The 21,640-nt window shown below is 35.2% G+C and overlaps 3 protein-coding genes across 40 annotated transcripts; all 3 read left to right on the forward strand.

Annotated features, from left to right (window-relative positions):
* The first annotated feature begins 443 nt into the window (after nucleotides 1-443).
* On the forward strand, nucleotides 444-979 carry LOC138895715 (uncharacterized). The gene is made up of 2 exons (XM_070180436.1): nucleotides 444-502; nucleotides 652-979. The coding sequence occupies exons 1-2, from the start codon at nucleotides 444-446 to the stop codon at nucleotides 977-979; spliced, it is 387 nt and encodes a 128-aa protein (XP_070036537.1).
* A 4,716-nt stretch (nucleotides 980-5,695) lies between these two features.
* Nucleotides 5,696-13,905, forward strand: LOC104096649 (uncharacterized). Of its 38 annotated transcripts, none has more exons than XR_011409786.1 (8): nucleotides 5,696-5,843; nucleotides 7,664-7,731; nucleotides 8,022-8,075; nucleotides 8,266-10,056; nucleotides 10,391-10,458; nucleotides 12,157-12,337; nucleotides 12,916-13,037; nucleotides 13,553-13,905. XR_011409786.1 is itself a non-coding variant. In XM_070181632.1 (4 exons), exons 1-3 carry the CDS (start codon nucleotides 7,880-7,882, stop codon nucleotides 13,033-13,035), a joined length of 384 nt encoding a protein of 127 aa, XP_070037733.1. In that variant the 5' UTR covers nucleotides 5,705-7,879; the 3' UTR covers nucleotides 13,036-13,037; nucleotides 13,553-13,905. The 38 variants fall into 38 exon arrangements, 2 of the variants coding, with proteins under 2 accessions (XP_070037733.1, XP_070037734.1); XR_011409792.1 differs by having other exon boundaries at nucleotides 8,266-8,306; XR_011409775.1 differs by having other exon boundaries at nucleotides 8,022-10,056.
* Nucleotides 13,906-19,156: 5,251 nt separating this feature from the next.
* On the forward strand, nucleotides 19,157-20,071 carry LOC138895716 (uncharacterized). The gene has a single exon (XM_070180437.1). It carries the CDS (start codon nucleotides 19,157-19,159, stop codon nucleotides 20,069-20,071), a length of 915 nt encoding a protein of 304 aa, XP_070036538.1.
* The last annotated feature ends 1,569 nt before the right edge of the window (nucleotides 20,072-21,640 follow it).

Below are 21,640 nucleotides of genomic sequence, written 5' to 3' on the forward strand. Positions count from 1 at the left end.
CAAACAATCCTCACGAGTGCGCACCTCTATAAGAAGTGCAAACAATAATTATATCACTACAGAAGATGAATTTGCTGCTTGCAATGGGCCTTTTGTCTTAGATCGACTTGGAAAATCAACTGTGAGGACTTCCCTATTTAAGAGATTAGTTCCATTGAAGAAGAGTAACAAATTCCAAAGATATTATCAACGTATAAGAATACCCGCTTGCCCAGAATCCACAAGATCTCTAAGGATTTCCAAAGTTTGGTTCCTTCTAAAATAAGGCGACAAACAAAGCTTGTGGTTCATGTAAAGAAGTACTAAAGTTAAAGCCATATATTATGGTCTACACTAAGGAATATGATGAGGACGAAGAAAGTATGGGTTCTTCATTTCATCTCTAACAAAGGATGACGAGAAATTAGAGGATGTTTCACCGTGTTATCATATATCCTTCAATGATGGGAACCCTCATGAAGATGAAGATGCAAAAGATGCTCCGCCTGAACTTGAATAAGGGGTAAAGACAACAGTTGACACTTTGAAAGAATTAAACCTTCGCACTGATGAAGAATCGGGGCCCACTTATCTAAGTGCTTTACTAGTAGTCTATGAAGAAAGCACTTATATTGAGTTACTCAATGAGTATACGGATGTATTTTCTTGGAGTTATAAGGAGATTCCTAGATTAGACCACAAAGTAGCAGTCCATCACCTTGCAATTAAGAATGGTGATCGTCCTGCTAAGCAAGCTCAAAGGCACTTTAGGCCGAACTTTGTTCCCTTGATTGAAACAGAAGTTAACAAACTTATCGGAGCTGGCTTTATTCGTGAAGTTAGATATCCAACATGGGTTTCAATTATTGTCCCTGTAAGGAAGACTAATGGCCATATTCGAGTGTGCGTTGACTTCAGGGATCTCAATAATGCGTGTCCCAAAGATGAATTCCTGCTTCCTATTCCAAAGGTTAATGATCGATACTACTACCGGTTATGAGAAAATATCTTTCATGGACAGTTCGTCTGGATATAATCAAATTCACATGTCTCCAAAATATGAAGAGCTTACCACATTTTGCACCCCAAAGGCATTTATTGGTACAAGGTAATGCCTTTTGTCTTGAAGAATGCTCGCGCCACATATCAAAGGGTTATGCAAAATATCTTTGATGAACTCCTTCACAAGAATGTTGAATGCTATGTGGATTACTTGGTGGTGAAGTCAAGAAAGAATAATGACCACTTGCAAGACTTGAAGATGGTGTTCCAGCTACTCCGGAGATATCAACTTAAAATGAATCCGTTGAAATGTGCTTTTGGAGTTACTTTTGGCAAGTTTCTTGGCTTTATTGTTCGACATCATGGGATCAAAATTGATCAAGCCATGGTTGATGAAATCTTAAAAATGCCTGAGCCTCGGGATATTCATGAATTGAAAGCTTATCTTAGGAGATTCATCTCGAACCTAGCTAGGAGATGCCAACCATTCAGTCGCCTTATGAAAAAGGGTATCCCTTTCAAGTGGGACCAATCATGTAGCAATGCCTTTGAGAGCATTAAATCCTACTTGATGAAGTCTCCAGTTTTAGCAGCCCATATACCTGGAAAGCCACTGATATTGTATATTGCGACATAAGAAAGGTCTGTTGGAGCGCTATTGGCCTAAGAGAATAGTGAAGGGAAAGAAAACTCCCTTTACTACTTGAGTAGGATGATGACACCAAATGAGCTGAATTATTTGCCAATTGAAAAGTTATGTTTGGTGCTAGTCTTCTCAATCAAAAAGTTGAAGCACTACTTTCAAGCTCATGTTATTCGTCTTGTTTCTAAAGCAAATCCTGTCATGTTTGTGATGTCAAAACATGTCCTTAGCGATCGATTAGCATGATGGTACCTCCAGTTTCAACAATTCAAGATTGTGTACATTCCTCAAAAGGTCGTAAAAGGACAAGCATTGGAAGACTTCTTGGCAGATCATCTGATACCTGATGACTGTGATCTAACTGATGAACAACCTAACGAAGAAGCAATGATCGTTGAAGTACGACCTTCATGGAAGATGTACTTTGATGGTGCCGCACTTCGCTGAGGAGCTGGTGCTGGGATAGTAATTGTCACTTCCCAAGGGGTGGTTTTACCCTACTCTTTTAGGTTGACACAACTCTGCTCCAACAATGTTGTTGAGCATCAAGCATTGATACTTGGGCTTGAAATGATTTTCGATATGAAGCGGTTACAATTACAAGTCTTTGGTGACTCTCAGTTAGTGATTAATCAACTTTTAGATAGTTATGATGTCAAGAAACCTGAACTACGACCGTATCATAATTATGCTAAAACATTGATGGGATGGGTTGGTGAAATGACTATTCAACATGTGCCTAGGAAAGAAAACAAGAAGGATGATGTTTTAGCTGCTCTAGCTTCATCGTTAATTCTACCTGCTCAAGCGCAAGTTACTATATGCCAAAAATGGGTAGTATCGCCGCCAAATGAGGATGAAAGTGAAGAAAATAAACTCGATCATCTTGTCTCTGTTTTTGAAATGGAGATGGAAGAATGGCGACAACCCATTATCGACTACTTGAGCTATGGGATACTTCTAGAAAATCCAAGGAGAAGGACTGAAATCTGCTATCGCGCACCGTGTTTCCTTTACTAAGGATACTCTGTACAGAAGATCATTTGAGGGAGTACTCTTGCGATGCTTAGTGCAAGATGAAGCGCTCCAAGCTTTGCAAGAAGCACATTCTGAGGTATATGGGTCACACTAGTCTAGACCAAATCTCCACTTTCATATAAAATGATGGGTTATTATTGGCCAACGATGGTAAAAGATTGCTTAGCCTATGATCAAAGATGCAAGGCTTTCCAATTCCATGCAAATTTTATTCACCAGCCTCCTAAAGTGTTACACCCGACGGTTGTAGCCTGGCCGTTTGACGCTTGGGATCAAATGTTGTTGGACCACAGCCAAATCCTTTGGTGGGCACTTATACATCTTGGATGCAACTGAGTACTTCTCAAAATGGGCTGAAGCTATTGCTCTCAAGGAAGTAAAGAAGGAGAATGTGTTTGGTGTGTTTGATATGAAGGAAAATATATTCTGAAAAATATTTTTCAATTTTAGCATGTTTGGTTGGCTTAAATGTTTTGGAAAATATTTTTCTTATGAACTCATTTTTTTCCAATTGGAGAAAAATATTTTCCCTATCAAGAGAATGGAAAATATTTTTCAAATATTTTTTCAACCTTCCCCATCCTATTCCCATCCCCACCCTTACCTACCCACCCCAACCCCGCCCTATCCCCCGCCCTATCCTAAATAGAAATATTATTAATTGTATTTTTTTCATGTTATAGATAGAGTACTTTTTGTTCATTCAACAAATAAGTATTTTCTTTTCATGATATAAAAAAGTATTTTTTTATTTTATCAAAAATGTACTTTTTTTATATGATGTAGAAAAAATATTTTCTTTCATTTCAACAAAATAATGTAGTAAAAAGTATTTTCTTTCATTTCAACAAAAAAATTATTTTCTTTTCATGATATAGAAAAAGTATTTTCTTTTATTTCAACAAGATAAGTACTTTATTTTCATGCTGTAGAAAGAGTACTTTTTTTCAACCAAAAAAGGAGTATTTTCTTTTTATTTATGGAGCACAAATTTTAACGTTATTTTTGCGTAAAAAAATAAAGTAGTACATTAGTTCCTTTGGAGTTGTGTGAATTTTTAGAAGAATAATTAAATTTTTGAGGAAAATAGAGTCTTGAAATTGTTGGGTATTTGGGGGGAGGAGGAGATCACATAAAACATGGGGACTTGGGGGGGGGGGGGGGGATAGGAGAGTAGCATAAAAAATTATTTTTTTAAAAAATATTTTCTATTCTCTAACCAAACACTATAAAATATTTTCCGAAAAAATAATTTCACTTACCAACCAAACAAGAAAAATTAAGTGATAAAACCACTCATTTTTCATGAAAATATTTTTTTTGGGGGGGGGGGGGAGGGGGGAGAGGAGGGAAGGAATGAGGAGAGAAGCATAAAAAATTATTTTCCTAAAAATTATTTTCTACTCTCTAACCAAACAATAGAAAATATTTTTCGGAAAAACATTTTCACTTACCAATCAAACAAGAAAAATTAAGTGATAAAGCTACTCATTTTTCATGAAAATATTTTTATTCCTTCATACCAAACACACCCTTAGTAGCAAAACTAGTGATTTTACTCTAGAAGTCTACTTAGCTCACGTGCACCTTTCAAATATTGTGCATTGAAATTCCTTTCTATGCAAAATTCTGGGTAATGCGTTGGGTTTGAGATTTTCTCATCACATATTCTACATAAATGAGAAGTGTGTAAATGAAGCTGCTTATTTCTTTTTGGACTACAAAAATTCGGCTCAATTGAGATTGTTTTGGGGCTAAATTACAGAAGAATCATGTATGTTTCCGTGAGATATTTTGGAGTAAAAAGGGAAGAAAAGGAACGCCTTTACTATTACTTCAAGCCTAGCCGTCGAAGTTTGGTATATTTACCCCAAACTTGTTTTGAAGTATGAGGCATATTTTGGCAATTAAAATTTTATTGAATTCAAATTCATAAGAAATTTGAATTTAATCTCAATTAAATATATTTTGGTCCAAATAAATAATATGCATGGACTAACGTAATTGGATTAATTATTCAAATCCAATAAATATGAATTTAATAAATAGGTCTAAATGTGTTGGGCTAACCTATTTAATTGGGCTACAAGTGATTATCCCACTTCATTGAACCCAAGATGTCATCCTTCTAGAGGCCCAATTTGGTGGCATGTGTCAAATGACATGGCATGACAAGTCAAATGAAAGGCCAATAGGATCATGCCACATATCAAAATAACAATGCATGCCAAGTCAAATTAAAAGGTAAATGAAACTGCGACACATGTGCAAGTGACATGTTCTGGCCAATCAATGCGGTCTTGTCACGCTTTAATCTGATTGGTCGAAAGAGTTTATTTTCATCACAACTCTCCTCTTCTACAACTATAAATAGGGATTTTCATAACTCAAAAAAGACATCAGAAGTCATAACAAGAAAAGTCATAACAAAAAGCAAGAGAAAACTTATAGATCAAACGCCGCAAATTTCTCCGCAAGCTACAAATCTCAATGTTATGACAACAAGTACTGCTAAAAACGTACGTTTTGTATATCGATCACACTTGCACATTTCACAATGTTATGGTTTGTAATTTTATAGGTAAAAGGATAATTCTAGTATTACTAACGCATTCTCTTATAATAGAAGCCGCAGTTGAGCTTCTTCACGTGTCTGTGTCATCAACGTGGTTGTCTGTCCATCAACTCCTTACCTGGCATTTCACCAAATTCTCATGGAAAAGTCAACAATTGATCTTAAAGTTGATAATATTTACCAAAATATTTACCACAACTAAACTGTTACTGTTGCATTTAAAAGGATAAAATAATAAAGTAATACAACCTCCGTTCCAATTTATGTGAAATTGTTTGATTTGGCATAGAATTTAAAAAAAAAGAAAGACTTTTAGAATTTGTGATCATAAATAAATTAAAAAGGGACACAAAGTATTTGTGTGATTAGAAAAGTTTATTATTAAGGTAGAATTGTAAGTTTAAGTTAAATTGTTTTCAAATTTAGAAAAGTATAGTTATTTTTGAAACGCAACAAAAAGCGAAATAAAGTCGCATAGTTATCGGGTATTTCACCAAACTCAGTAAAGTTCCACCGTTTATGAAACTCTCCTGCAACCTCCTCACTCCTTAAGCTTTAATCTTTGTCTGCCTTTCGTTGTTTTTCTTGCTGCTACACCATCAACTGGTTAGTTTACAGTTCGTTATATCTTTTTCCTTTCGTCTAATTAAAATTTTCCCCAATTAGTTGCCTTCTATGGTATCCGATCACATCTCTGTTTCTTTCTTTGTATCATCAGATTCTCTCAACTGCGTAATTTGTGCGTTTTCGTGTTTAAAAGGAGTGGTCATGGTGTAATTTATTGTAAAGTTAGGGTTTTATTTTGGTGGGGTGTGTGTGTGAGGGGGGGGGGGGTTGTATTGTTAGATCGTGCTAGGTTTTCTGAATTTAACAAATTGCTAAAATTTGGAGGATCGTGATTCCTGTAGTAAAAGGCCCAAAGTTAACTCCATTTCACTGTAAGACCTTCTTCTGCGCATTCATTTGTAGTCTTTACCATTATTTTTGTTTGAATTAGTCAAATTATTGAATGTTGGAGTGAAACTGGCCAAAATACATAATGAATAAGGAGGCATAGTTGATGTTATAGGGCCGACTCGATAATTACAGACATTCAAGAGTCCCTCAAATGCATGCTTTTGGGTTGTTATGTACAGTTGTAATTAAAGTCAAGCCTGTTTCGGAGCATTGAGTTTTGAGGAAGGTACATTTTTGCATAGTTATTCCAGGAGAAAGAATATAACACTGTAGAAATTTTGTAAAAGCATGTTACTTAGTATTTGGTAGAATTATTTGTAAAGCTACTTATATTATGGATTTTCAAATTGCAAAGTAAAATTTAACTCTTTAATTTGATAATAGACGAACTATCATTTGAAGTAAGGCCCAATTCAGGTTTAAAAATGAGCTTGTAATAACATTTTTTTCCAGTCTAAAAGCTCTTATCTGCTGCATTCCTAAAAGATGCCAAGTGAGCCAACATGCCTTTAGGTTAAAAAAAGTTTATGTTACTATTTTATATTTTCCTATGTTAGTGCGGTGTGTGGGAGGGTCCATTTGTGGTTGTCACAGTTTTTGATGATAACTTTAAGGGAAGTCAAAGAAGCTTCTTATATAATAGCGAGTTATGTTACACGAGTCCTTGGTCAAAACAAAAGTTTATACACCTGCCTGGTTTGACGTAACAGACATGAAGGATGGTTAGTTAAAATAAATAGATATTATTTAAAATTACTTCTTGTTCTCCTCATTCTCAAAATATTAATATTTGCTTAAGGTTGAAATCTTTGAATACTTATATGTTACTTAGCATTAATGAAATCGTTTTTACAATTGTTACGTTTGTTTCTTACAATTTTGTATTAGTTTATTCCGTAATTCTTGGTAGCAGAGATGTTTATTTCTCTATTGTCTATTCAGTGATTCTTTATAGCTACTGCGGCTATAATGTTGTTCGCTTACTGGCCATGAATTTTATAATGTTCAAAATTGTAGAACTTTTGTACCAATTGCTACTTGGGAGCGATAAATTTTAATATTGATGGACTCTGAACAAACAAACAAGTGTCCCTACTATTGAAAGAAATGTCTTGATAGGAATGTTAGACTGTGTGAACAATATAAACTTAAGATGGCGAATGAAAAGAGTGTACTATCGTTACAACAAGTGCTTAGAAATCAAGCGCTGAAGCGTAGTCCCTTTGAAAGAGATACTTCTCTCATTTCTGCTGAGATAACAACAACATCAGGACATGTGCAGTGTACTCCTAATACAACAGACTCTTGCTCTACTCCCAAAATAGGTTAATATATCAATTGTATAATTTATCGCAATCTGTATAGTACACGCAATTGTTTCATTATTTATCACAAATGAAATTTCTCTCTGTGCATGAATATCTATCTTAAATTCAATACTGTGAACATTATTATTGCCTACTACGCAGACAGTAAGGTTACAGTCCTTTCATCATTCCCTGCTTTTGACAAGGGACTATTTGCATCTATGAGAAAGGTAAGTTACTAAAAGTTTCTGTACACTTACACCAATATACGAAACTCATTAAGGTTCATTGAAGAACTATTTATCTGTTGGGTTCGACGTCAGCTGCACCTAATAAAGAATACAACACAATTGAGATAGTGTTATTTCGTCTAAACACATGTTATTTTGGCTCAATATAAATGATCAGCTGCTTACTGTTACAACTATAGATGTCGACACCAAAATGCATCAGATTATTATTGCTTCAGTGCCATTAGCTCTTGAACCTCTTTCTGTAATCTCATGTTTTCTTCTGTCAGATTCTCAATACACCTCTTCAAGAACTCATAGTCCACTTGCTTCAATTTTGTCTTGTACGTCCACAGACTATTTTTTGAATAAATTTTTTTATGTATTAACGTATGTAGAGATAAGAAACATCAAATATTGATATTTTTGATTAGTAGAACTGTGAAAATCATGTTTCTTGTTTAAGAGATCTAACTGGAATAGTATTTTCAGTTTCTCATTTGGTGAAAATGTTCTCACCTAGCTTTTTTGTAGGGTAACATGCACCTATAGATGCTGATGCCAACATGCTTCAGGCAATTACTCTTATGATAATTTTTTCTGTGTAGTTGCACGATTTTTCTGCTGCTACTTGGAGACATGTTACATAAGCTCAGTATGTGAGCTTCAATTTCTCTATACATGTTGATTTGAAAAATAATTAAATCATCACTGCAATTGAAGATTAGAATAACTGCTTCGTTTATTATGATAAGTTAAAGTTTATTTCTCTCATCGTGTCTACCTCAACTGCTTATAGATTCATCTATTATGCAGGAATAGTTTATTTACCTATTGTTCATACAAGATTTAACGTCGACAAAACAAGTATCTACTCTTTCTGTGTTCAATAAAATTACTTGAAAACTTTGTCCCTTACCACTAAAATGTTAAATGTAGAGTAGTTCTGAGTGCGTTTCTATTTGCCCAAATTAACATTTAGTATGCACGTGTTGTTGTGTAACGACCTGACTTGTCGTTTTAAGAATTTAAGCCCCGTCTGTCGGCATAAGGCCCTGAGCAGCTTCTTATTATGTGTATTGACTTGCGTGCGTGGTTGAATTCAGTTACCGGATGATTCTGAGTGATTTGGGACACTTGGTCCCCTAAACGGAAGCTTAAGTCTTAGGATTTTTACCGTAGTCAGAACTGTGTGAAGACGACTCCGGAATGGAATTTTGATGATGTCAATAGCTCTGTATGGTGATTATGGACTTAGGAGCGTGTCCGAAAAATTATTTGGAGGTCTGTAGAGGAATTTGGCTTGAAATGGCGAAAGATGAATTCTTGAGAAGTTTGACCGGGGGTTCACTTTTTGATATCGGGGCTGGAATTCGATTCTGGAAATTGGAATAGCTTCGTTATGTCAATTATGACTTGTGAGCAAAATTTGAAGTCATTCCAGATTGATTTGATGTGTTTCGGCACAAGATATATAATTTGAAATTTCAAAGTTCATTAGGCTTGAATTTGGGTATGATTCGTGGCTTTAATGTTGTTTGATGTGATTTGAGGCCTCGAGTAGGTTCGTGTTATGTATTTGGACTGGTTGGTACGATTGGACGGGGTCCTAGGGGCCTCGGGTTTGTTTCGGGGTGGTTCCGGACCAAGTTTGGGTGTTTTGATGCTGCTGGTTGCTGGTTCTGGTGTTGTTCTTTGCGTTCGCGAGGAGCCTCTCGCGTTCGCGAAGAAGGATTTTGCTGTTGGGACTTTGTTTTTCGCGTTCGCGAAGAGGTTCTCGCGTTCGCGAAGAAGGAAATTTTGTTGTTCGTCGTCTGACTTTAGAGGCTCATATCTCGCAATCTATAAGGAATTCGAAGATGATCCAAAAATAAAAATTGTAACCATTTGTGTGTAGTTTTTAGAAAGGTAAACTATTTGCCATTTGGAGTTGTGTACAAAAAGTTATGGTGGATACGCTATAGGCTGTCCGGGAAGAGTTTGGAAATCTCTGTTGTACAGGGCTGATTTTGGAAGCTTATATCTCGCAATCTATAAAGAATTGGAAGATGAGCAACAAATGAAAGCTATAGCCATTGGAGTCTAGTTTTCAGAAAGTTAAACCATTCATAATTTGGAGTTTTGTACAAAAGGTTATGACCATTATACTAGAGGCTATCTTAGAAGAGTTTGAAAATGACTTTTGAAGAATTTGTTCATCGCAAACGCGAAGAACAAATTCCTGGGCAGCAGAATAAAGTCCAAATTCGTGTTATTCTTCTATGTTTGGACCAAGGAAGCTCGGGTGAGGTGATATTTTAAGAGTTTTTCAAGGAAAATATTTGGGTAAGAATTCTTAACTTGATTTTGGTTAAATTACATGAATCTATTGTTGTTTTTATCACTAAATTAGTGAAATGGGTTGAAAAATTTAAAAAACCCTCTTGGTTTAAATTTAAGATTTGGAGGTCGATTTGTTATTGGAATTCGATAAAATTGGTATGGTTGAACTCGTATCGGAATGGGTGTTCGAATTTTATGAAAATTATGTCGGGTTCCGAGAGGCGGGTCTCGCGTTGACTTTTGTTGACTTTTTTGGAATAAAATTTTAAGTCGACGTATTATTATCTGGAATTGTTTTCGATGAATTTTAATGAAGTTATACAATTAATTTGGATAGATTTGAGCGGTCCGGAGGTCAATTCAAGCAAGAAGGCGATTTTGGAATATCGGCATAACTTCAAAGAGGTAAGTGTCTTGCTTAACCTCGAGTGTGAGAATTACCCCTTAGGCATCGAGTCTTATGTGCCATTTGTGAAATATGAAAAGCCGTGTACGCGAGGTGACGAGTACGTACTCGGCCTATATGTGTATATTTTTATTGAGTTAAAGTCTTGAGCATATTGTGTGGTAAATTGGGTAATTATTGGTATATATTTAATCATCTATTTGTCGTGCCTAAATCCTTCTTGTTGTTGAATCTGTTGTTATATGACAATTTGATGTGATTGTTACTTGATTATTTATGTAATTCCGTGATTTGTTGGTTTGATAATTATTGGAATTGAATTTCATTATGGATTTTTCCTCTGCAAATAATTAATTAAATAAGCTTAAGAAGAGGTGTTTATATAATTATTAAAAATTTGAATTTAATGTAAACTTTGCTTTATGTTGACTAGTTTCTATCTTTATTGGTTGTGTTTGGGTGTTGTACACATTGTGTGGAGCTTTTGGCTATTTGTTGTGAAATTAATTGATTTTGTTATATCCTTGGAATTTGTTGTGGCCATTGAGCAAACTGTAATTTGAATTGATTTTGTTATGTTGCCGTGATAACTTATCGTGTAAATTGTTGTGTTATGTGAATTATTATTTTGAGGAGATAAGGGTGGCATTTCACCGTTGATATTATGTGAGTATAAAGGTGGCATTTCACTGTTGTGTTGTTGGAATATTGTCTTGGCGGAGCGATAAAGTTGGCAATAGAAGCGATAAGGTTGGCAATAGGAGCGATAAGGGTGGCTATTGATATTGTCTGGGCGGAGTGATAAGGGTGGCTATAAGAGCGATAAGGGTGGCTATTGTCAGAGACGATATGTGATGATGTGGGGTTGTGGTGTTGATGATTTTCATGTGATGTTGTGATTTTCTTGTGTTTATTTTTATACCTTGTGCAATTTGTCTTGTTGTTGATAAATTAATAACAATCTGATTTATGTTGAAATTGAGAGCCTGTGGCTATGGCTAGGCGGATTATAAAATGAAATGTGGGCACGAGGTGCCGTGAGTAAATAATGAGGATATTTGGCACGGGAATTGTCCATGCAGTTGAGATATGAAATGTGGGTACGAGGTGATGTGATGAAATGATAATGATATTTGGCACGTGAATTGTCCGTGCAGTTATGATATGAAATGAGGGCACGAGGTGCCGGTGAAGTATGTTGATTTAATTATGGGCACGAGGTGCCGTGGAAACATGAAAAATGGGCTGAGACCCGTGTTTACGAAAAATATAAAAATGGGCTGAGACTCATATTTTTATGATTTTGAAATGAGGCGTCACATGAGACTTTTAATTGAAAGAATTATATTCAAAATATTTATTTGGAATGATTTTTATTCAAAAAGAATTATATGAAAGAATTGTATTTGAAAGATATTTATTTAAAGAAATTATATTTGAAGATATTTATTGAAAGAATTTTATATTCGAAAGATGTTTATTTGAGGAAATTATATTTGAAAAAGAGTTTTATTCGTAAGAATTATGTGTGAAAGATATTTAATTGAAGAACTTGATTTAACTAGGTGTAAATGTATTTATCAATTATTGAGCGATATTAATGGTGATTTTATTGTCTTACTGTGCACATCACTGGTTATTTTATGTTGCCCTTATTGTTATTTGTTTTTTATTATTTTGTATATTATATTGCACAGGTTATTAGACTAGTGAGTGTCTTGACTGCACTTTATCTCTACTCCACTGAGGCTAGTCTTGATACTTATGGGGTACCGACCGTGGTGTACTCATACTACACTTCTGCACATTTTTGTGCAAAGCCAGGTATTGGAGACATCGGACTTGAGCAGAGTTAAAGCGGGATCGTAAGGATTCAAGGTAGAGCTGCTTAGTCGTCGCAGTCCCTTGGAGTCTTTTTATTTCATTGTACTGTTAATTTGTAATCAAACAGTATTGTATATTCGGTTCTCGTGATCATTCCATGTATTCAGTTAGAGTTCGTGACTCTATACTACCAGTTTTGGGAGGTTGTCTATTGTAATTATTTTCGCTGTTAGTTAAAAAAAAAAACTTTAAAATGTAATTGAAATCGGCTTACCTAGTTTTAGAGATTAAGTGTCATCACGACGCCTGTGATGAGATTTTGGATCGTAACATGTTATAACTTGATACAAAGATGGCTTTTACTCAGATCAAACTTTGAGCTGCTGGCATGAGTTGCCAGTTGATAAAAGCCATAGGAATAGTAGACTAATTTCCTCAGAGATAAGCCTAGGAAATATTTAAGTTTAGAAGTGTAATGTTGGTTTCAAACTTCTAAGTTGTGAAGGCACTTTTTCTGAGTTATTATCTGTTTATCCTCCAAAGGCATATTTTGCCACTTCTAAAATTGGTTATTGGTTGTTATGTTAAGCGCTTTAATCAACATAATGCCAATTACAACATCTATTTTGCAGATCATGACTCCTTCTGGTAGCCGATTTATGCAAATTCTTTCTGTTGGAATCCGTGGTTCAGCGCTTGGACCACAATTTGTGGTTGAGGCATTGGCTCCTGATAACCCTCCTCTCCTCTGAAGGTAATTGGCAGTTGTGTTCAAAAGACCAGTGATTGTTCTGTTGTGAGATTTATGGGTTAAGTGAACTCACTCTTTTAGCAGTAAACTGTAAGGAGTTTTATCAATTTTTCCTCGCACTCAATTACTTTATCTCTAACCTGATATAACTTTTTTAAACAAAAAAATAGAATACCCTTCCAAAAAGAGTAAAGAAGTCTCAAGTACGATGATCAAATCAGTATGTACTCACTTCGTTCACTTTTACTTGTCCACAATGTACTTTGCACGCGCCTTAAGAAATAATAAATGAGGCGCATATTTTACCATAGTACCCATAATAATGATAGTATTTTGAAAAGTCTTGAGAACTGATTTGTGAAATAAGTAATTAATGATATGGGTAAAATAAAGAAATATGGTCTTCTCTTGATTTGCTAAAATTGATAAGTAAAAGTCAAAATATATTTTTAATATCAAATAGATATAGAAAGAGTAGTTGAAAACACTATGCCTAACCATTTAAATGTTAAATGTAGAGGCCCAAAGAAATAAATACAGAAGTTGTTAGAAGATCGAGAATATCTTTCTGATATTGATGGCAACTCAGGTGAATTAATACTTTGACAACAATTTCAATACTTGACTTGGCTCTTCAAGGCTTTATTTGGGACTACAATTTTACTTACCAATCTTGAAAACAGAAGGAACATCAAGCTTGGAAATACCTCTTGACTTACTATTTTGGCTACTTATAGGGTGCACTACAAGTTTGGTAATGTATACTTGATATATATATAGCTGATCCAGTCAATTAAAAGATACAATATGAGGAACTGATCTGTCAAATTACTTTCCAAACTGATACTATGAAACGAATTGATTTCATCGACCTTGGTGCTATGGGATTGGACACGGGAACTCAATTGCTGAAATTGAATTTCTACGTCCTTGGTTATGATATAATGTGTTGCATCTTTCATATTCGCTGCTGAAAAAGCTTCCACCAGGGGCGGAAGGGTGTTCACCCGAACCCCCTTTCGCTGAAAGATTACAGTGTATATATAAGGCAAAATTTATTTTATACCTCTTTATATTATATTTTGAATCCTCTTGACACAACCTAAAAGCATAGCTTAGTGGTTGAGGGAGTTCAAAATATTTGTAAGGTCATTGGTTCTATTTCCATCAGCTACATCCTTTTTATCTTTTTCGTTTTTTTAACTCCCTTGACAGTAATCCTGCCTTTGCTACTGTCTTCCACTCCATGTTTTTGCGTTTGCTTCCATATGCTTAGATTTGTCATTGCCATAACATACTTCATATACATATTAGTACTAAAGGTTCTGTTCAATGTAACTACTACTAGTGGATTTCTACATATCCACAAGATTAAATACTCTTCTATCCGTGTTACGAAGATTCTATAAACATTTAGAGAATTGTCTTAGGGCAATATATTGATTTTGGCAATTGGGTCCGGGCTCAGCCCGGGCTAATAATACAACTAGTCATTATTAAAAGTGCCTGAATATTTACCAAAGATGAGTGCCTATATGATAACGTCTACCATCAGGAGGTTACGAGTCATTACCTTTTAAAATAGAACCTAAAAAATAAAGAGTAATTAGCGATCCTTCCCCGGTCTTGCAGTTGACTATTGAACATGAACATCAGATTAGGTATCTAGTTTCTTAATTTAGATGGAACATTACTACTACTCAAATTAACCTACAAATTTTTGGATCAAGATGAAAGGAAGTTTTCTACTAAAAATAACATCATTTTGTAATTTGACTGGTTAACCACCATTGCTTTTCATCCTACAGGCAATTACATTGATAATAAGATTTTTTTTTGCTTTTGTTTGTTCTTTTATTCCTTTAGTTCCTTTATGTTGCACAAGTTGGGCGAAAAATATAATATGGTGACAATATTATGCTAAAGTTTCAAGAAAATATGACTTCTAAGTCTAACCTTCTTATTTATAACTTGAGGTGAGGCGAACCAGAATCTTGAAAATTTGTGGTCGAATAGTAATCATATTTGATCTATCTCATTGAAACATTCCCCTTCCCGTACTATTCAATGCCTTTGTTTATTTAAACATCTTGATAATTTTCAAGAAATTTTGACAAGTTTCAAAACTGTGACTTTAGTTATTACTGAGAATAAGACTAACTTTATATTGTGCTTTTATTTTTTTTCCTTTTCGTTTTGTTTAATCGACAGGTAACTTTTAATTTTTTTGTTAAATTTTTTTACTTTGTGCTTATGGTGTTGTAACTTTTTTTAGAATTTTATTTTTGTTTTTGTGTCAAACTGATTCTCTTAGACAGAGGTTCGATGATAACAAACAAGTGTTATGTTCTTACTCCCCTTTTGTTTTCTTTTTCTCCATATTTGTTTTTCCTTTTTTAGTAAATTTACGATTTTTATGCTTATTAGCATGTTAATTCTAAAAAAAGGCATATTAGTTCTACTTTTTGGGTATCTATATTGTCAAATTTCCTTTATAGTATTAGATTTTTATATTTGTAAGACAAGATATATTTCACAACTGCGCAAAATGCGAATATATTTACTAGTTAAACTATATTAAAGGCACGTTGATTCATTAAGTCATTTTGGGATTTGACTGCTTAATCCACTGGCAGTTTATTAAAATACCCCTAGACTGTACCATCAATCGATATGATGATAAGATGTTTGGAAAACTTTTATCCACAATAAATGTTTATACTAACTCAATATATATAATTACTAGTATTACTTAAATATAACTAATTACTACATCTAGTTTATATTATTTGCATATTTGCACAAATATATAGTCCAACACATGGTATTGCACCTGCGTAGTTATTTTTTTTTTCCAGTTATCACTTGTGTAGCCATTTATTGGGATATTTGCACAAATACATAGTCCAACACATGGTATTGTACCTGCGCAGCCATTTTTCAATTTTTACCCGCATATCTACTTTTTTTTCACTACAGTGCTTATACATCTTTATACGAGTAAATTTTATGGGTGGTCATCCAACTTTATAATCATTACCTAAAAATTATTATTCTTTCTTTTGTTACGTAAAAATCATTCTACTTTACTTCACTTTTCACAAAAGTAACTTTGATAATTTTTGGTTAAAAAATCCACCTAAAGTGAGATAAAATAACAAAAATCATCCTTATATTTTAGAGTAAGTTTAAAATGCGCCCTTAAATATACTCCTTAGCTATTTTGATTCCATAAGATTGTCAAAAGTAAGAACTTTTAGTTTTCGTCGAGTATTTAACAAACTATAATTGTTACTTTAATGAAAAATGCGAAAAAAGAGATTTGTTATGGAATCACATTTAAAAGTATATTTTTTACAATTTAAGCTATTTTTGGCTTATTATAAGATTTGGTATAATTTTTTGAGGTGTAGTATGCTATTTTAAAATTATTTCTAGCATCTTATGCATTTTTTATTTTGCGACTTCTGTATTTGACAAGTCCATCTCATCAAAGCATTTGGTCTTAGTTGCAATTAGATATAAAATAACTGAATTTTGTTGGTTCATAATTAATCATGCGCTCTGAAGATTTAAAATTCATATATCATAAAATGAAAGGAGTTAACTCAATTTCAAGGTGAATGTAGGTTAATGGCATTAATGTCGATTGTCATAATTGGTGAATTTGGACTCATCTATTGGTTCGATTTTTGGACAAATCATTAGTTTTTTTATCGTTTAAAGGATCAAATACTAACTATTTAATTTAGTCCCGAAGATGTGTGATTTGTTTATATATATTGGAATAGAAGGATACAAAGAAAAAGTGTCGTTGCTTTTTTGTTTACTTTTCAACTAGTTTCACACTTGTAATATATTTCCTATCGTAACTTTATGTTTAAGTTAGCAGAGCACCTATAATTTTAAATTTTTTGGTCCATCACTAGATTTGATGGAACTATATTGGTAATTTTAGTTAACTAAATTGTAATTTTTAATATATTTAATAAGCAGAGTTTATTAAATATTAGATGAAAATCAAAAGCGCTCAGTTTTGATAACCTTATATGGGATCAAAATAGCTAAGGAGTATATTTAAGGGCCCAATTTGAATTTACCCCAAACATAAAGATCATTTTTTGTCATTTTCTCTCACATTTGAGGTGACTTTTTTGCAAAAATGATCAAAGTTATTTTTGTGAAAAGTGAAACAAAGTAAAATAATTTTTATGTAATAGAAGAAAGAATAGTGATTTTGGGGTAATGAGCACAAAGTTGGGTGACCACCCATGAAATTTACTCTCTTTATACATCATTATACACTATATACATATAGTGTATCGTTAATAATTTTTTTTTTACACGACTTATACATCTTTATACACTTTTATACATATATGTACATAATGTACATGCCTTATATAAAAATATATAATATTGTATAAAAGTGTATAAGCGTCTCTAGATGAACTTCTTATTAAGATTTTCAGTTGTAATTCTTATTCAAAACCAGTCCAAATTCCAACTAAATAACTTCAAATTTTATAGACAACCTCCTTAGACTATTTCTAACAAGTTTAAACAATATTCACTTGTAATATCTTAAAAAAATCATATTCGAAATGTAAACACACTTTAGGTTTATTTAACAATGGTGGATTACCTTTCTAATCTAATTTTTATCGCCCAAATCTGTTAAATTTGGTTTGTTGAGCTGAGATTTGAGTCGGGATTACTGATTTGGAGAATTAGAAGAGCTTGAGCTTTTAGAAAAAAACATGAATACTGATTTTGTATAGGGTAAAAATATGCTACGCTAAGTAATTGCATAAGAGAATGACACGTGGAGCCGAAGACAGAGGATAGCTAAAATCGAAGACAATTGTTCCATTTGTTACTGGGAAGAATGATGTTCATAAAGATGCAATAAATGCATGTCACCCTGTATCATTTAATGAAGAATATTCTGCAGCATTTAGTACATTTTCCATTATAAAAAATTTGTCATTTATGCTCATCGTTACACATTCTTTAATGGTCCCTATAATTGACATTAAAGAAGGGCATAATACTAGGACCTTGTTCCCTAGGTGCAACTATAAATAGTAAGTTTTGTTATCATTGTAAAGGATCGAATTTTTTGACAAACTTACGTTGTAATCTTTTCAGAACTCTGTACAATTTTATCTTCTTACTTTTCGATTTCACTGTTGTTGCGCTCGGAAGTCTTGCTCCTGGATTTACTATTTTGCTATTTCATCTTCATCTCAAGGCTAACTATTGCGCATTTCTTCAATTCTTTTATTATTTCGGGATCGAATTAATTTACTTGTCTAGAAATCACGTATAAATTCAATTGTACCATTTTACGGATAAACAGTTTGGTACCCACCATAGGGCCTAGATAGTTGTATAATTAAGTTGGTCCTTGCCTCTTTTACTAACGTGTTTTAATTATTTGTTCTTAGCAAAAAATCACAAAAAATGACAGATAATGGTGTTAACAACACATACAATCTTGAGGCCCAGGGAGATCAGCCTCAGCACGAGGATTCAATCAGTGATACCCGCAATGAGGGAAATGATGATACGCCAGTCCACAGCAGGCGGTACCCGCAACATGTCCGGGAGGCAACTCCCGATGATGCTGAAAAAGAGCATATTGTTGAAGCGGTAAAGGTCCTGCAAGAGCAATAAGAGGTCATTTTAGTCCATCTCACACTGTATGATAAGGTTATGATAGAAATAAAGTAGGCGTTGTCGGGTGCTTCCAATAACACAAATGGACGAGGACCAGTTCCTCCCGGCGCTCCCGCAAATCAAACAACGCAGAGGGTCGACAACAACACCCCGAGGGGCGAGGTTAGTTCTAATATGGCCGGGGGGAGTGGTTCCGGCCACAACAATGAGAGCGATCCTTTCAAAAGTGAGTTTTGCGGTTTATGAAGGAAGTGAACACTCGCATAGACCAAATCTCGAGTGCATCACCGGTGCTGAAAGGGCCTGATTCAAAGAAGTATACTCAGTTGCCGTATAAACCAAGCGCGACACCAGAATTGATCCAGAAGCGGTTTAAAATTCCCGACGTGCCGAAATATGATGGGAGCTAGGACCCTCAGGAGCATATTACCACCTATACAATGGCGGTGAAGGGGAACAATTTAGCTCCCCATGAGATTGAATCTATTTTGCTGAAGAAATTTGGAGAGACTCTCACGAGGGGAGCCTTGATGTGGTATTCGCTATTACCAGAGCATTCCATAAATTTATTTGAGATGCTCGCAGATTCTTTTATTAAGGCCCATGCCGGGGCCAGAAAGGTACAGGCCCAAAAGGCCGACATATTCAGAATTTCACAAGGAGAGTTTGAGTTGCTACGGGAATTCGTCACCCAGTTCCAAAAGGAGAGGATGTTGCTCCCGGATAATCTGGATGAATGGGCGGCTAAAGCATTCACCAAGGGTCTGAATTCGAGAAGTTCTGATGCCTCCCAGAAATTGAAGGAAAGCTTGCTTGAGTTCCAAGCGATGACTTGGGAAGATGTTCACAACCAGTACGAGTCTAAGATAAGGATTGAAGGTGATCAGATTGGCTTCCCGGCATCGACAAAAGGTCGGGAAAAGAATAAAGAAAAATTAAAAGATGATTTCGACACAGATAGACGGTCTTCGAGGGGCCAGTGTTTTCCATACGAATGGGCCAAAATATGCGGCAGAGGTTTTTGGTTGACAGATAGGTTCGTTACCAACAGAAGAAATGATTGCGGTCGAAACAACAGATCATTGCAGGACAAAGAAGCGTCAGGTACGCGAGATTCTTCCTACCCCAGGCTATCAGAATACAACTTCAACGTCAGTGTAGTAGAGTTGGTATCGGCTATGAGGAAAATTAAAGAAGCTCGGTTCCCGAAGTCGATGAGGTCTAATCCCAGCCAGAGGGATCCCAATTTATGGTGTGAATACCACGGGATTAATGGCAACCGGACTGGGGACTACCGACATCTGCGTGAAGAGGTGGAAACATTGCTGAAAAATGTCCATCTCAGAGAATCTTAAGTGACCGGGCCAAGAACAATTATGGTCTCAACCTTAATAACGCGGAGAACTCGAAAACAGGAGAAGACCCCTCGCACCAGACGATCGACATGATCTTCGGGGGGAACGAGATCAAGGGGGTCACCTTCTCGGAAGTAAAAAAAATGAAGGTATTAATAACCCATGGCAAGTGACTCCGAGAAGTCGCTGAAGACGACATCACTTTCATAGAAGAGGACGCAGACGGACTGTTGCTACTGCACAATAATGCATTGGTAATTCCTTTAAATGTACTTGATTTTAAAATCAAACGTGTTTTGCTGGATCCAAGAAGTTCGGCCAATATCATACAATGGAGGGTATTGGAGCAAGCCAAACTTACCAGAAGCATCATTCCGGCTACAAAACTCCTTGTCGGATTCAACCTCACAAGCATGACAACCCGAGGAGAGATCATGTTGCCCACAAATGCCGAAGGGGTGATGAATACAACTCTTTTTGTAGTTTTGGACGGTAATATGGGTTATAACATTATTCTGGGAAGACCGTGGTTGCATGAGATGAGAGTCGTACCATCAGAAGGAATCCCCAACACCCGAATGAATCAAACAGTTAAAAGGGGACTAACCGGCGGCAAGAAAGATGAATGCGATTTCGGTTTCTAGTAGCAAAGGTAAGGATCATGCGGCATAGCAATTACAGGAACCAGCGCATGCTCCCGAACAGAGTGAAGTTAGCCAGGGGGAGAAGCGTTATAATCTTATCAGGTGCCGAGATATTTCCAGGTACCAGAAGAGGCGGATGCAATAAAATCCACAGCGAAAGAGCTCGAGCAAGTTGCATTGTTTGAAAAGTTCTTAGAGAGGAAATTCCACTTAGGGACAGGACTGCACCCCGAGCTCAAGTCTGGCTTTATTAAATTTCTTAAATATATTGTCAATTATTTTACGTGGTCGCATGCAGATATGACAAGTATCCCAATAGAAGTAGCCATACACAAGCTAAGCTTGGATTCCAATATCCCTCCGGTAAGGCAAAAGAAACGCCTTATTGCGGAGTCCAGGAATAAATTCGTCAAAGAAGAGGTAACTCGCATACTTGATATCGATTCGATCCAAGAGGTGAAGTATCGAGACTGGCTAGCTAATGTAGTAGTACTTCCTAAGAAGAACAATAAATTTTGCATATGTGTAGATTATAAGAACTTGAATAAGGCATGCCCAAAAGACTCGTTCCCACTGCCAAACACTGATCAAACGATTGACGCAATGACCAGGCATGACTTAATGATTTTCCTTGATGCTTATTCCAGGTACAACCAAATGAAGATGAACCCAGAGGATCAGGAAAAGACTTCATTCATAACAAATTTCGACACATATTGCTATAATGTGATGCCCTTCGGGCTAAAGAACTCTGGAGCCACTTATCAACGGCTCGTAAACAAGTTGTTTGAAAAACATATAGAGAAGACCATGGAAGTTTATATAGACGACATGCTCGTTAATTCTTTGAACGCAGGTGATCATCTTAAGCATTTGCATGAAACTTTTGACATCCTAAGGAAGCATAACATGAAGCTTAACCTTG

This window comes from Nicotiana tomentosiformis, chromosome 7 (genome assembly GCF_000390325.3).
Source record: "Nicotiana tomentosiformis chromosome 7, ASM39032v3, whole genome shotgun sequence".
NCBI classification, from domain to species: Eukaryota; Viridiplantae; Streptophyta; class Magnoliopsida; order Solanales; family Solanaceae; genus Nicotiana; species Nicotiana tomentosiformis.